At 33.2% G+C, this 17535-nt stretch overlaps 3 protein-coding genes across 3 annotated transcripts; 2 read left to right on the top strand and 1 right to left on the bottom strand.

Annotated features, from left to right (window-relative positions):
* Positions 1–2646: 2646 nt before the first annotated feature.
* On the top strand, positions 2647–6368 carry LOC112521740 (protein IQ-DOMAIN 14-like). Its single transcript, XM_025130737.1, has 4 exons — positions 2647–3078; positions 5249–5455; positions 5558–5635; positions 5715–6368. Exons 1-4 carry the CDS (start codon positions 2647–2649, stop codon positions 6366–6368), a joined length of 1371 nt encoding a protein of 456 aa, XP_024986505.1.
* A 477-nt stretch (positions 6369–6845) lies between these two features.
* On the bottom strand, positions 6846–10441 carry LOC112521190 (RHOMBOID-like protein 3). Its single transcript, XM_025129902.1, has 5 exons — positions 9953–10441; positions 8306–8469; positions 7945–8108; positions 7534–7784; positions 6846–7160 (listed from the first exon to the last, which is right to left on the bottom strand). The coding sequence occupies exons 1-5, from the start codon at positions 10261–10263 to the stop codon at positions 7046–7048; spliced, it is 1005 nt and encodes a 334-aa protein (XP_024985670.1). The 5' UTR covers positions 10264–10441; the 3' UTR covers positions 6846–7045.
* A 4758-nt stretch (positions 10442–15199) lies between these two features.
* LOC112521738 (protein MIZU-KUSSEI 1-like) lies at positions 15200–15907 on the top strand. Its single transcript, XM_025130736.1, has one exon. It carries the CDS (start codon positions 15200–15202, stop codon positions 15905–15907), a length of 708 nt encoding a protein of 235 aa, XP_024986504.1.
* Positions 15908–17535: the final 1628 nt, after the last annotated feature.

The following is a 17535-nucleotide window of genomic DNA, read 5'->3' as shown; positions in this document are numbered from 1 at the left end:
AAAATATTTAATTTAATTAGAATATGTGAGATTGACGTTTTTATGTTTATTCATAATGGTTATTTAAAATCATAAATTAATAGATTTTTTTATAAAATTTGTTTAATAAATCCAAAATTTGTAGTATATATAATAATTAGTTTGAAATTTTTCTAGCTAACGTATTATATTATACTAGAAAGGTAGTCGCGCAGCGTAGCGATATAGATTTTGATTTTAATATTTCATTTTTTTATCTCAATCGATATTATAATATGGTCTTATGTGATTTTGAAAAAAAAAAGATGGTGTTTTTATTTTTTAATAAAATATAAATTTGAAGATATCATAAAATTTGACAAAAATATATGGATATTAGTATCAAATTAACTATTTAAAATTTCTTTTTTTTTGTGTAATCTTTTAATTCAAATTTTTATTATAATTTAATTAGGTTCAATAACGAAGTAATTTATATTTGGTTTAATAATATAATTTTCTTATAAAGATAATGATTAGTTATTTTGTTAGAACTTGATAATTATTCTAACTATATTTTAGAAGTTTTTAGATTTTAAAATGAGATGTTTATTCTCTATTTGATTATGTTTATCCGCAGTTAGTTACACGAATTCAAACATGAAGCTTTAATAAGTTGTACATGTGCATAATTTACTTATAATCTTGAATTTTAAATAATCTGCATCAATATACAGTACTTCATGCACAAAAAAATGGTTTTTAAGAGTTTTTGTCAAATGYTTTATAATATAGTGTAGATTATTTATTTTTATCATCTTTTCGTATTAATTAAAATATTATATTTTTAGAGAACTGTTTTAATTATATTATAAAATATTGTAATTGATTAATTTTTCAATATATTTTTTTTGTTCTTTTTACATATTTTATAAGTTAGTTTTTGTCAAAAATGATTTATCAGCTACCAGTTAACTTATCAACTATCAACTAATTTGCCAAACATAGCCTAACATAGGGTGGGTATTCTAGTTTTTTGATTTATTATTTATATTTTTGGTATTTTAGTTTTTATGATTTTATAAAACTATATATTTTATGATAAAGGAATTAACACATAAAAAGATTATATTATTTATTATTGTTTATGATAAAATGATCAAATATTGTTAAGACAATTTGTCTTTTCATATTTTTGGTCAGTATAGCTTTAATTTCTTATTAGTTTGATTTATACACTAACGTTATTCAAATGGAAGCCGTTGAGTACTTCTCACATGATTTATACCATTAACTATTTTTAGACTATTGTGGTCTCATAAGTCATTCAGTTATATCAAACAAATGTATTTTCTATATACAACAATTACAATGATTTTTTAGACATTTTTAAAGAGACATTTTAAAATAGTGTCCAATTAATTTTTTGATATAACAATTTTGAAAAAATGACATTTTTATGTGGTGTCTTTTCGGATTTATATTTTAAAAACATATGCCTTTATATGGCATTTTTAAAATAAAAAGTTACGATAAGATTTTTTTATGACAATTCTGAAAAATTACAGTTTGATATGACGTCTAACGGTTTGTTAGAACACCCTTACTCAACGGTTTGCACTTGAACGATGTTAGTGACAGAAATAAAACTCATAATAAACTAAAATTATAATGACCAAAAATATTAAAAGAAAAACTAATTGTTTTAAAAAGATTTAATTATTTTATCATAAAAATAACAAAATTATATATATACACACACATACATATATATGTATAATTTTTTTATCAAAAAATCTATAAAAAATTATAGATTTGTTATAAAGATAAAAATACAAAAAAGAAACAAAAAAACATCCAATAAATCAAAAATAAATAAATAAATCAAACAGATTAAAGACCCCTAAATTAGTGGATGGTCTTTAAAAATCAACTTTGTCGTAATTAATTCATATAGTCTAATTTAATCAGGAAAAAAAAATATTTCATTAAAAGATTAAATATTTTGATTAAATTTATAAAAACATCTTCAACAGATTATCAAACACAGAAAAAACAAAAAAAATTGAGCAATTTTTTGTTACAACAGATTCTATAAAATTTTATCCAAAATAGAGAAAGTGAAAGAAAATATGCAAAAATCTTCAAAAATAATCTTTACGATAGAAAAACATTTTTTATTATATTCAATCAATAAAAAATCTTTAAATTAAATGTTTTCATAAGAAAACTAATATTTTATTACATATATAATTTTTTTTATTAACACAAAGAATGTTATAATCTTTAAAATAGTTAAATATAATATTTTTGAGATTTTAAATTTTAATTATATATTATTTAAAAAATCCGTTGAAAAATGTTCTGGTGTTGAAATTTGGATCAAATTGCAAATATAAAAACAAAATATGATGTTTAAAGGAAATTAATATTAATAAATATGTATATTAATATAACCCGCCATCATATTATTAAATAATTTCGAAGAAGAGAAGGTGTAGTAAGTACAATAGCTTCCAAATTTTCGAGCCTCTCACTTTCCGTATTTATTTCTGGCCATCGCCATACCCTTTCACACACACACACCTCTCTCTCTCTCTCTCTCTCTCTCTCTCTCTCTCACATGAAGAATCCGGCCAACTCCTTGCCGGAACCACCTTCATTCCGCCGCCGTTAACAAAAAACACAATGGGTAAAGCTTCCAAATTCTTCAGAGCACTATTTGGCTTCAAAACCATCGAACCCACCGACCCACCACCATCTCGTTCTGACCTCAACAAACAACCAAAACGACACTGGAGCTTCATCAAATCCCACAGAGACAAACCCACTCGCCACCATCTCTCCAACACATTTGACGCTTCACTCTCTCGTCCCTTCGACACTCCACTTCACCATCATGCATCCATCGAGACAACCGGTGACGACGATGCTACTACTGGTTCAAGCAATCACGCCATTGCTGTGGCTGCAGCCACAGCGGCAGTCGCTGAGGCTGCCGTCGCAGCAGCTCACGCCGCCGCTGAGGTGGTACGGATGACGAGCAGAGCCACCGGCGGTTATGGTCTTCGTGGTGAACGGGCCGCCGTTAAAATCCAATCTTACTTCCGATCTTATCTGGTAAACTATATTCCCCAAACCAGACACAATATTCTCTATATGTTTTCATCCTGCAATCTGTTCATCCTTTAAAAAGGGTACTTTAGTCTTTTCACTATCAAGTATGAACATGGTGAATTCTTACAGAAAAGGTCAACACACGAGGTACGGAATTTAATTTTAGTCAAACTTCAAAGGTTAACCAATGTACAATATCTAATGCGTAAGGTACAACAGGAACCGTAAATCCTTTTGACAAAACGGTTTCCTGTGTATGCCTTTTATACATTATTATATCCATTGATTTGTCGGCATAATACAAGTGAGCGTTGGGTCATGGGTGGGTAGTAAATGTACCGTGTTGTCTTATTCCACTTTTGCCCTTCTAGGTTATGAATGCTTCCACTCTCTTCTTAACAACGATTAGGGGTATTCAAGGAAGATAAGTTCGATAATGCAATGGGAATGCTTTATGCATCTTTGTTATGCTAAAACTAGGTCAAATAAAAGTGTTGATTTTGAATGATCAAAACTTTGTAGATTTTACTTTTACCGCATCAATGTGTGGTACGGGTATAAGGATTTAACTTTTTACCGCACCAGTGAGTTGTACGGAAGGGATGGTCGGTGGGGTAAAGAGGAAGTTGGAAACTAGTTGGGGAAAGCATAGATGTGGACCCCCCAAAAGGTTCGATGTTCTAGATGTTTGAATTGTTCTGGACATGATATGGTGACGTTTGATATTGTCCATATCTTCATTTATTCATACCAGTAAATGATACCATTACACTTACACTTTTTCAGTGGCTAAAAGATTTTATTTGATACAGATATTTAGAGATCAATATTGGATTTGTTGACTGATTTTATACCAGTAAAAAACACTATTTTAAAAAGCATGATGGCATGTCATAGCTTAAGCTTATTTCTGACGCTATGTTAAATATAACATATGGTCTGATCAGACGGATCTAGAGGGTTGGTTAGGATTCACGTGCGACTATTGTTTCTCCGTGGTAAAGTTAAAAAAATTAGGTTCGTGAAAGATGCAACCGTTTTATTTTAGAAGGTACAACCGTTTTATATGATGTCACCGTATCCAAAAATTCTTGGGTCTGTCACTCTGATGCATGATTTATGTAACACCATATTTGATTTTTTTTTACCCTTTTAGTGTCTTATTTTTTGTCTTTAGTACATAATCTAATTTAAAATGCTCAAAATTATTAACTCATCGAGTAGTAGAGTAAAACAAAAGTTTATATATATATATATATATATATATAGTGAAAGATCGTGTGAGAAGAAGTGTTAAAAGTGGAAAGCGTAAGAAAGGATTTTGATTCTTGATCATCTTTGATCTCAAATCCACTTGTGAATCACGTTTCATAGAGGGATTGATCCAGTACATCTCATCTTAATGTGCATCTAAGAGTGAAGATCTCTTCTTACGATTCTCACCTTAACTCTCTCCGTATATAATACTATATGTGGTATACAAATTTGCCACCACAAGTATTTGAAAAAAGTCATAGCCTCTTCTTGACTTTTAAGGCTTAAGACTTGACCTCACTATCACATCACTCGTTCTTTAGAACCTTGGTAAGAAACAAAGACATTGGACCGGTTAAAAAAGGCCTGGCTCAAGGACTATTTACATGCCCGTTTTGGTGCTAAAATTTAAGAAGTCCGGATAAAGCCCAAAAACCGGAGTTAAAGCAGTAAAAAAGCCTAGCGTCAAGATCAATTGCTTTTACCCCATTTATTTATCAAGACTAAAAAATATAAATATCAAAAACAACAATTTGTGGTCAGAGAAATTATTGCAAGAATTCTATTAAAATATTTTTTTAAAGATAATTCTCCGTTTTTACATGTAACTGGAATTTAAACCTAATATTCATCACAAATAGAAATGGCCAATTTGATCACTTAAAAGCCATGAAAAATATTCAAGACCGTCGGTCCACAGCTGGTCCTAAATTTATGGCCAATGATCGGTTAGGGTTCGGTCTGATCTTGTTTTGATAGAAAAGGAACGGTCTTTTTAGGACCGGTTAAACCCTCCTTGTGCACATACAGATGGTTATTTATAATTTATGGCCCTAATCGTGTTCCAAATTATTTCGCATATAAAATTTGTGCGATATAATCATCGTTGCATGTTAACGAATTATGGTAACATTTCAAGGCTCGGAAGGCGTTACGGGCATTGAAAGCATTGGTGAAGCTTCAAGCGCTCGTGAGAGGTCACATTCTAAGGAAGCAAGCTGCCGATGATTTACGACGCTTGCAGGCCCTGCAGGCTCTTTTACGAGCTCGTGCAAACCGCTTGCAGGTTGCTGATTCGCATTCCCCCCAACCGACAACCAAGAAATCGTCTTATAGTCATCAATACGTAAGATCACCTGCATAAAGACTTTGTAGATACAACTATCACTGAATGATGTACAACACCGCAATGCATTTCACACGATAACAAGTAACTACCACCTTGCAGGGGCCTCCGACTCCCGAAAAATGCGAGCATGTTCTACGATCGAGGACTATGAAACACCATCAGCCATCACCAATAAAGGTGTGTTATTTGCATGCATCATGTTACTACATATTTTCATTTCCCGTATTTACTTTATGTATTTCTTCGATCTTTGCAGAATCATGGGTCAAAATCATTTGCCGATGAAAGGAACGAGAAAATCCTCGAGATGGACTCCACAAAACCGCACATAATGCAGCAGCCTAGACGAAGGAACCTTTTTCAACCGGACCACATCAGTTACAGCCACAGTCAAAGTTTGACCACTTCTCGAGGCTCATCGATCCAACCACCTGCCCTGAGCCCAAGTGAATCCTGCGAAGTAAATTCCTTGACCACCCCTTTCAAATGTTTAACTCACGACATTGATGAAGAAACTTCTTTCTGCACGGCCCAAAATAGCCCTCCGTTTTACGCCCTTTCTTTCAAGGGTAACTCTTCCATGAGAGTGGGCCCGTTTACCCCAGCCAAGAGTGACAGTTCACGAAGCTGCCTTAGCGGCTACTCGGACCACCCCAATTACATGGCGTACACGGAGTCTTCGCGTGCTAAGGTGCGGTCTTTAAGTGCACCTAGACAAAGGCCTCAGTTGGAGTTTCCAAAGAGATATTCAATGTATGGGTATGGTTCAGGTGCTCAACGTAGTTCGAACTTGCGTGATAGTTTTATGAACAAAGCGTATCCAGGTTCCGGGCGGCTTGATCGGCTTGGGATGCCGGTTGGAGGTATGGGCGTCCGTGAAACTGAATTTAGTGGTAGTTACTGGAACTAGAGACACTGATCTTTGCTCTAACTTAGATATAAAGTTTAGTCCCAATGCCTTAGGCAGTTGGCCTGATGTTTTGTTTTTCTGATTACTAATTTAGTGGGACTTTTTAGAAGCTAAATTCTATATTTTGTGGTAGAACCACCTTTGATGTCTTAATACTCGTGCTTGAAATTCTGGTTTATTTTGCAATGTGATTCGATCCAATTATTGATTGGTTCGGTTTTATTAGATTCTGCATTGCCATCAACTTTTCGATACAATTTTGAACTTCTAGTTTTGGAGATGTTCCAATTACAATCGGACATCCAATTATGGTCGATCGACTTCTATTGTTTTTGGCTCATCTAAGCTCGATTCAAGATTGCCATAATCGACACTGTATAAGGTTAGCTATTTGAGCTCGAGTCAAAGTTGCCACAAGGTGCTTGAACTGGCGACCGTTTATATTTGAACCCCTCGTTTTACGATTGAACACAAAGGTTTTTTTTTTGTATATGTATTCCTCATAGCTAAAATGCAAAAATACTAAAAAGAATTTTTGAGGTTGGTACATGTTAGATACACACATTAAGAACATGGATTTACACGACCAAAAAACAAGCAGCAATGAAAGATTTGTAGACATATAAAGTGTGTTGATAGAAGTATAAGAATAAAAAAATCAAAACCGGGAACACGATTCATCGGTTATTACAATGCCATCTCGATGTAGGCACGCAGCTCAAGTAATGACACCAGCTGCAATGATCGTTGCCGTTCTCTCCTTTCAAAAGCATTATCAATCCCACCGCAAAGCTGCAACCAAAAAAAACCAAGTGTAAGCTTCTGCAAGACTTTCGAGAAGGGCAATCTTGTCTATTTACATTTCCATCGAGGACAATGTATCTTAATGAGGGTACTACAGCTATATAAAGATCTTCCTAACATGCTTTCTTTGCTTTGTAGAATAGGGAATCCTGTCTTTTGATCAAAGGGCAGTGCTGTCTTTTTTGTATTTTTCTAGCAGAACTGTTGTTCTTTAGAGGGAGTTTGTTTAGCATCAACCTTTCCAAATTGACACTGCTCTATTTTATCAACTTCACAATTTACTTTCAGTAACATTAAACTTTATAACAAACTATAAAAAACATAAATACAGAAAGAAAAAAATGGTGGTATAAACACGGACCCGGCAATCAATAAGATCATGGAAAGAATCCAGAAAACGTATTGGTATACTGTGTACTTGGATTTCCCACGCGCCTCCACAGGAAGATGGCGACGTTCTTGCCAAGCAAATTGGGGTCGGACAAGCAGTATGAAGCCAAGGAGGAAACCCGTTAAGAAACCTCCAATATGCGCAAAATTGTCGACATGAGGAAGAATTCCGACAGCTAAATTGATCAAGATGATGATTACAAGTGTGGTCAAAGCTGCAGCCTTCAAAACGAGATAGACTTCAGGTAAAATACCTTGAAAAACCCCAATACTATAGCAAGAAAACTTATACGACTTGTATGATCTAAGATTATCATAGAACTTGTCAAAATTTCCAAGAAATAACCAATTTAGATGTGCAAAATTTGTGAGTTTGTGGTACCTTGTTGGCATAAATAGTCCAGTTGGTAAGAAGTTCCGATAACATTGCTCCAAGAAGTCCAAACAGAGCACCAGAAGCACCAACGGAGATGTTGTTCTTAATGAACAGCGTAGAGAGTATGCTTCCACCAATTCCAGACAACATGTAGATCACCCCTACCCGTGCTGCCATATGTTTATTATAATTAGAACACATAATTGGAGAAATCAACTTCATAGAAAATGCTACAAATAGAGAAACGCATACATAACTTTCTAATAAAATTGATACTCTTTTGTAATTTGAACAAAGAGGTTTTAAATTTGACCATGAAAGTCATCTGTTTATGCATTTTGATATTTCTGCCAACATAGAAACATACCAAAGCCGAACTGTTGTTCAAGGCGAATCCCAATGAAAACCAAGCTCAACATGTTTGCAAGTAGATGAATAACCCCTGCATGCAACCATATGCATGACACTAGCCTCCACGCTTGATTATCATTCACTACCTTTTTCCACTCGAGAGCTCCCAACTTTTCCAATCTATAAAAGAAGTGAAGTCAGAATAAGTTAACTTGCAAATTCGTTCATTTCAATTGAAATGACTCCAAAAAGTACAAGAATTTTTTAGATGGAAACCTAAGCAACCCATAAAGGTAAACCAAACCAAATGAGCCAAATATATCCTCATATGGAGGTGGGGCCAGGTGGGATGTATGTAGACCTGACTTCCATCCCAAATACTAGCAACCCACATGTGTGGGGATCCAAACTCGGGACTCTAGGTTATCCTGGGTAAGGTCCAACCATCTTAGCATGCCCAGATGGGCAAAATTTCATTTACATTTAGAGTACAAAGTATGATAGTTTTTTCAATATATCTAACGTACAAGGCACTAGAGTATCAAGTTAACTCAGAAAGGCGAAAAAATTATGAGATTTTGGTAAAACTATTGTATACAAAAATCAAAATGAAGATGACTTCACTAGGTTGGGTATGTAACTAAGACTCAACCAGAATAAAGTCAAATAATATCAATTTCCTTAGTCTCGTAGAATTGCAATGCTTGACTCTATGAGTTAACAGAAGGTCTTGACGATGGTCATATATCCAAAATACCGTTCACTAGAGTAACTTATGTGATCCAAAATGAACACGATTACTTTTCCAATGATCATAAGGTCCCAAAGAGAACTCTTGTGATTATTATAGAACGTCCCAAAGAGAAATACATTACCATCTTCAAGGACCAAGTGAGCATAGCCAATTAGTACTTGAAACTATACCCAAATAAAACCAATGTATACCGGTTCAGAGATGTTATTTTGTGCAGAAAACAAAATTTTGATACTTCCTGTATTTAGGATGAACTCAGAAACAAAATTCAGAAATCTCATAACCCTGAAAAGCTTATTCAACAAAACTCACAATCCAGATTCAATGGAGGGGAAGGGGATCCAAGTGAGTAATAAGAATCATCAGTAGCACGAATCCCTAATTGGGAGGTAAGAAGCAAATTTATGGTAGGACAGACCCAAATTATAAACATGAATTCAATCACATAAATCCTAATCCAATGCGAATAGAAACCCAAAATCATCAGAAGACCATTTTTGGATGCTTAAGAAAAATTTATGGTTTATAAAACTTATCTTAAATCATAAAATCCAATCACAATAATAACAAATTGAGTAATAATAATTCAAAAGAACCCATGATCATCACAAAATCAACTTTACACCAAAAATGCCGAAAAGGGTATGTAAGAGAAAGCTCCGAAAAGTGAAAAAAAGAACACAAATCAAATCAATGGTAGACCGTCAGTAACACTCAATTAAGAGTAGAACTATGAAGAAAACTATCAAGAATCATCAACATACACATAAACACTAAATCGTGATTAAGAAACACCTTTTATATAAAGGAACTAAATGCCTACGTAAAAAGTTTCCGCTACGGAAAAAAAGAAGCCCTAGATCACCAATCACACATCAAAATCTTGAATGGGGATGTCAGAAAACTTACGTAGAAGAAGAAGGCCCAAAAAGGGGATTCTCTTTAAGAGGCTGAAAAGAGAGTCTACCCAAAAACCTAGCAACACAATTCCCCTCGAGACTCGAATTGTGGTTCTTAGGACAATCGTTAACAATCATGATAACAACAAACATAGCCACATTCGCAACAACAATCATAGGAACAAGCCAAGAAGTCCATTGTTTCTCCAATGATTCAGTGTAGTATGGAGAAGATGATGTGTAATAATTGGACGCCGGTGGTGGTGGCGGTGGACCTCTGTTCTTGGAGCTTCCTCTGCTCTCCAGATCTCCGCTACCCATCACACCAAACTCGATTGATCCTCTTCCCCACAAATCTTTTGTTTAATTCGATGTAGTTCAAATGGGCGTGTATATGTAGGGTTTGTTTGGGAAGTAGCTTGGAAGGGATGTAAAGATTAATCGCCAGGAATCAAAGAACGGTGGTGATATGCGGTTGCTTGTCTGTCTACTTTGTGTTAGGTGACCTGGTAATCTGTGAATTGTTTTTGTTTCTGCAACGGTTATCTCAAATTGCTTCTTCCAGGGATCAAATTGTTAATTCCAAACCAATTTTTTCTCCATAGAACTTGTAAACGTTGCAGTAAAACTTGTACACTGGTCTGAGTAAGTAATTTAAGCTTTGGAAAAGCAGTTACCAGCTATTAATCGTGCAAGGAAACATGATATTAAATAAACTACTTTACTTTATATAGATGGTGAAAAAGGTTCCGGGTGGGCTCTAAATCATTTTTTTAAACCGGGTCAGCCGGAAGTTTTAGGAATTAGTTTCCTTTTGTTTTATTTATCAAATTTTTTATTAAGTTTTATATAGATAATTTTATTTGCCTGGATAAATGAGTCATGTTGTTTACTTTTTTTATCTGAACCAACAGTCTGAATAACATAAATGGCCGATTTACCCCCCCAATATTAATTATTTGAACATCAAAACAAAATATCATAAATACGTCGAAGATGTGGTGTCTCATATGGAAAGAAGGCGGTGCTTTAAATAAGAGGTATGAGTGTCATTTTTGTAGTTGAATAGGGACAACACACAATTTCTATTTATGCAATTAAGTCATGTTCTGTGTGAATAAGCCGTAAGTAAACAACCTAAATGAGTTGTACGAATAAGCCAGATAGACCAATAAGCCTAATTAAGCCGCAAGTAAACAGCCTCTAAGACTTGTATAAATAAAGTTTCATGTATTGATAAATTTGTTTGTATGATAACAAATAAGTTGTTGTTCGGTTGCAGTGCTGAATAAACATTCTGAAAAATATATATGACCATTTTACCCCTTTCCATTTTTTAGCTTTTTCATTAACAAAAAATATTAATTTCTTGTTCATTATTCAAGTTCCCAATCATATTTTTTCTTCCTATGAACATATACAATAACAAAAAAAAAAGGGTGAGGAAGCACAAAAGGAACATCAAAGAATTAATTTCACCAATAACCAATACAAAACTCATATGTTAATTCATTAAAAAAACCCATTAACCAAAAACCCAAAATGGATGAGGAAGCACAAAAGGAAGAAAGAAAAAGAATCTGATGAAGAGATCCAAACCTCTGTGCTAAGTCCCCAATATTTAACTTCAATGGTTGCCCCTATACCAGATTTGTTGAGGAATATTTCTTCAGGTGTGAGTTTACTTGACAATAAGGTTGGAAACAAACCGGGTTGACCTCCGACCCGAGAAATCGGCAGCAAGTTCTTATTTTGAGGTGGAAAGAGGGGAGAAATTAGGGTCCTGATGGTGGAGAAAAGAAGAGGCAGCGAGTGCGGTGGTGGTGGGAACAGGGGGTTTGTTTGCGGTGGGGTTTCTTCGTGTGGGGGGATGAAGAAAGACCTCGGGAGATGGGCGGTGGGGATTATGACCATTATGCGTACGACGGTGGTGATTCTAGATACTTTGGATGTGGTGAATCTGATATGGTTTGGAGGTGGTTAAGTTTGGCTGTGTGGAAGACGTCATCACCAAGATAAGGAAGGAGGTGAGTAGGGTTTGAGGGTAGATGGGGAAATTAAATGGTTGAGTGTAAAGGACACATGGTTTCTAGCTGACTAATTAAGCCCTCGGCTGAGCGAATAAGTCGCAACTGAACAACTTTCTATAGCTGAACGAATAAGCTATAAGGCTTATACAGCCCATTAAAGCCACAAATGAACAACCCCTTATTCTAGACCCCGTAACTGGTCTTGGTCCTATCGGGCTGATCCTAGATCCGGACATGGCCCCGTCCTTTTTAAGAAAAATAATTAAATATTATATTTTACATTATAATGTTATATATGTTTTTATAATTAAAGTTTTTGAAATTCAACATTGAAATACACTTTAAAACATTATATTTAAATATGTACAATCTTGAAAATATTATAAAACCGTTTTAGCGACGATTTATTTAAATTACAATTAAATGGGTTCTTTTTTAACATATCAAAATATTAAATATACGTCAGGTATTATTTTTTCATACATATAAACATTAAATTTTATATTTTTATCGTATGATTTAATTCGATAATAATATAAAATAATACTAAATTATTGAGTAAATACATAACTATAGATACTTATAATAAACTATTTAATATTTATTTCATTATATTTTAATTTAACTAAAATCCAATCCAAATTAGGATGACGTAAATTATATATTAAAAATAATTTAAACATATTAGGATCCATTACATAAAAATAGTTGAATGTAAATTTTAAACATAACTTGTTATCATCAGTGCACTTCTTGCTTTTAATCGTTATAGCTTGCTTTCAAGAAGGGTTCAAGGGCCTTCGGGCCGGCCAACCAACAAACCCTTCTTTATGGGTCCGGCCATTATAGGAATATTTGATCTGTTTAACATATTCATATCTGATTCCGGTTTTCATGAATATTTTAAAATTTAGATAATAACTATGTTTTTATATATATATATATATATATATATATATATATATATATATTTACACACACACAACATTTAAAATATACAAACATAGATTCAAATCTTGAAAACATTGAAACGAACTCTGCTTTTAACATTACATTTAGGATCCGGTTTACAAGTTTCCAAACAAGACGGTTTGTTTTGAGATTTTTGTTATATTTTAATTTTGTCTACGAGAAGCAATTATTTATTATAATTTATCACATAACTAATATCAGATATTTATTATTACATATTCTTCTATATTCATGATATATAAAGATGATTGATAAGTGTGATTGTCAGAGAACGTGGTTAGGCATGAGTTATTGTCGGTGTCATGGTGACACCGACTCTTGATTCGACAATTATATATTTTTTTATTTGTTTAAGTTGGAGAATAAATTGAACTTCACTAGTTTAAACGGTTTGATAAAATTTACCATGTGATTTGCGAAATTGGGAACCGAAAACTAGCATGCGGGGGCAACTTATCGAAAGAAACCTTCATACTGTTAAAGTTAGGGACAAAAACCGCGACAAAACAAAAAGAACATAATGTGTAACAACTCGTCCCACACGAATCGAAAATGGGTTTTTTGAGTTTTTTTTTATAAGTTTCAAGTTGTGGGCTACCAATAACTTCCGTCATGGTTTTAAGTTGGATCTGAAGTTATTGAGTCAACGCAGGACATGTTTCTTTGGAATGTTACAAATGGTATCAGAGTCGATCTTTGTACCATTGAGATAGTAGTGCAGACCTCATCGGGTATGATGAGTCATCGAGGGGGAGTGTTTGTAACATCTTAGGCGAATGCTATCTTCTAATGAGCCATTTATGTTGGAATTGAAGTTATTGGGCCAACCTAACTTGAGACTTATAAGAAGCTCAAAAAACCCATTTTCTATCCATATAGGACGAGTTGTTGCATAATATATCTTTTTTTTATAAACAATTTAAATCATGAAAATAGAAATGCAAAATTGTTGTTCCGCATCATACAATAAGGACGTGTAAAGTATATGCTAACTCTTGTCATTTCATAAATAAACAAAATGAGTCGTGCATATCTCGGTTTGTCAAAGAAAACATTTTCGCATTTATTATTCTATGAATGCAATCCATCTGACAAATTCTATGTTTCTTGTATCTCCAGAATATTTTGCAAGCCAAAGTTTTTTTACGAGAACATCGTCTCTCCATTTGCAGTAGACGAAATGTTTATATATACATCCTGCTTGAGTAGGACATATTGGGTATATTTGGTTATATTGTGAGCATATGGAATGAACATGACTTAATCAAAGAAAATGAAAGACATCCATCAGTTATAGTCTTTTTATGGGATTCTACAGAATTAGTCTATGCATATAGAAGTTGGTTCGCATACCTACAGTTACCTAAATAATCAATTCAAATATGACCAAAAACTCACAAAAATGAGAAATGTGTTAGAAGTTTAATTCTTCATATCTAAATATATATCTTCTTTTTTTTTTTTTTATCATAGAGAATGGGTCTATTGCAAAGTCTTGGAATTAAACTTAGTTATAATTTATTTTCTGATTTTTTTTTTAGAAAAGAGTAAAGTTCAATTCTAGTCCTTAATGTTTGTAATTTTCAATGAATATCGTCCCTAAACTTTAAAACTTTATTAGGCCTCTTCTTTTACAATCCCTGGTGATATTAGATCCTTTGTATAATGATTGTTAAATTCTCCGTTTAATCCAATCAAACGCGGGTATTTTAGTTATTTTTATTATATTAAATAAAAAAATTAATCTTAAATTGTAAAACAAAAAATAAGAAGAAAAAAAACGAAAGATGGTGATTATCTTTTTTTCTTCTTTATTTGTTTACAATCTAAAATTAAAAATATAATTTGTTCTTTACTTTAAATATAAAATTAAGAAAATAACTAAAGTACCCCTCATGTAACTAAACTTAATAGAAAAAAAATCAACAATCGTTAAACAAAGAAACCAAAAACGTTGGAAATTGACAAACATACAAAATAAAATCCGATATATGAAAGTTTAAAAACAATATGTGTAGAAAATTATAAACATTAGGAATCAAAATTGAAAAAAATAAAAAAGAAAGATATAAAAAAATTATAGCCATCCAATTCAACAAACAAAAGCAAACCACACTCATATATACACCTTTAACAAATTAACCACATTTTTAGCTGCTGGTTCCAAAAAATAATAAACACAAACCCTAATTCTATCTCTTTTTGTGTCACCAACAATGAGAATCTCCCGTTGCTGGATCTGAACGACTCCGGCAATGGGAGAACCCATAGATTCTAACCATGACATGACAACAAAACCAAACCCTCTTCGACCACCACCACCACCACCACCCTATCCGCCGCTTAAAGCCCACCGTCAATCATCAAAAAAGAAAAACAGACCCAAAGTTTTCCGAGTCGTTCGTTCGGTTTTCCGATCATTCCCCGTGAAAACAAAAAGATTCCCATTCTACAGCAGTCATTTCTCCGGAGGATCTTCTAGTGACCACGTAACCGCCACCCTTTTTGGGTATCGTAACGGCGGCGTGAGCCTTTGCATTCAAGAGAATCCGTACGCATTTCCGGTGTTGATTCTGGAGATGGGTCTGGAAACCAGCATGTTGGAGAAAGAGATGAGTATGGGATTCGTACGGATTGTGTTGGAATGTGAAAATAAGGAGACGATGAGGCTGGTGGAGGAGCCGTCGTGGACGGTTTATTGCAACGGGAAGAAGAGCGGTTATGGGGTAAAGCGGGAGGCGACGGAGGAGGATTTGGGTGTGATGGAGAAACTCCAGCCGATGTCGACGGGAACTGGAGCGTTGCCGGGAAAATCTGACGTGGAAGGTGGAGATTGTGAGATGGCATATGTTAGGACCCATTTTGACCGTGTGGTGGGGTCCAAGGATTCAAAAACACTTTACATGGTCAGCTCAGATAGGAACAATGGCCCTGAATTGAGTATTTTCTTTGTAAGGGTATAAACTATATAAAATAATCTTGATGTTTTTATGATGATTTCTTGTTAGTTTTTGATTTCCTTTTTCTTTTTCTATTTCAATTTATGATTTGATTGGGAATGGTAAGTTTGATTAGGGTTTGTAGATATATATATTAGAAAAATTCTATGATCAATGTAGCTGAGTTATTGTATCTGTTCTAGAAAAAAAATAAAATTCATTTTCATGATATTACACGAGTCTTACCCGATAAATGAGACAAGGATCAAGAGTCTTACCCGATAAGTGAGAGCGACGACTTTTACCACGGTAAGCGATTACCCGGTAAATTATCGTATACTGTGTCGTTTTGCTGGACAAAAATCTTACCTGGTAAGTACATAATAGTGTTAAATTTTACTGGTAAACACTTACCGAATAAATATTTGATAAACGACCCATAAATTTCACTTTTTCCCTTTGAATGATGTCCAGTGTCATTTGACTCCCCTTTTTTCTGGGACGATATTAATAACATGTAAAATAAATTAAAAACTAATAATTTTTATTATTTTCAAATATATTGTTGTTTATAAATAATTGTTAATTACATATATTTATATTCTTAAAATCATAGCGAAAATCGATGTTTAATTTTAATTGAATTAACTAATAACACCTTCAACATATTTTCTAGAGTTTTTTAAAATATAACATTAAAGAGTAACGTTTTTTAAAAAATTATATCAAATTCAAGCAATTACTCTGTTTTAAAGATTTCAATATTAATTATATCATATAAAATTATCATTCCATTTAAAAATTCCAATATCAATTATATTATATAAAATTATCATTCCAATGCCTTTTTAAAAAACTTTATAAAAAGTTATAACAAACTAAACTTCATTGGTGGCAACCACTAAAATAATATATATTTCTATTTAATACTCCATATTTGGAAATTTTAAAGATTTTCCATATTTGGAAAATTTCTACATTTTTTTCTTCTTTTTAGCATAACCATAGAAAAAAACCCCCTTAAATATCTATATCCGCTCTTCATAGACAAATTTGGGATACAAAATTTAGAGTTAGCCAATGATCCAATCAAAGGCATAATTGGAACAATAATATCAAATTTCTTAATAAAAAAAATCATTATTGATAGACAGAACTGCTATTTGGACAATTCCTCAATATCTTGTTCATTCGCAACAAAATTTGCCTCTTCTTTGCCCTCTGAATTAAACTTTTGGAATACATTTATTTCTTGTAGGTGTGGCTTGCTTTGGTTTTGGTCAGAATTAGACGGGGATATATCGCTTGGAGACGTAGAACAAAAATTCCAAATTGGGTATCTTATTTATATTGAATAATCCACATCACTTCTGCTTCTATTGTAACAAAAGATTCCTCTTTTATGTGGACTCTAACTACCGTCCATGTATGATCCATACTAGATCTGACCAACTGCCCATCCTACCTCCTCTACGTAAAGAGATCCGTTTTGCAAGTTCGTTGTTACGGGTAGTTCCTACAAAGGATGAAATACATATGATTTGATACATAAAAAAATGTCCTTCATTTTTTACAGATATATTATATTATAATACATTTGATAAAAACTCTTAAAACTATTTTTTATGATTAAGTACTATTTATTGATGCAT

Source organism: Cynara cardunculus, assembly GCF_001531365.2.
Source record: "Cynara cardunculus var. scolymus isolate 2C chromosome LG 11, CcrdV1, whole genome shotgun sequence".
Lineage (NCBI taxonomy): Eukaryota > Viridiplantae > Streptophyta > Magnoliopsida > Asterales > Asteraceae > Cynara > Cynara cardunculus.
The sequence above is the reverse complement of the archived record's forward strand: the minus strand, read 5'-3'. Positions and strand labels throughout refer to the sequence as shown.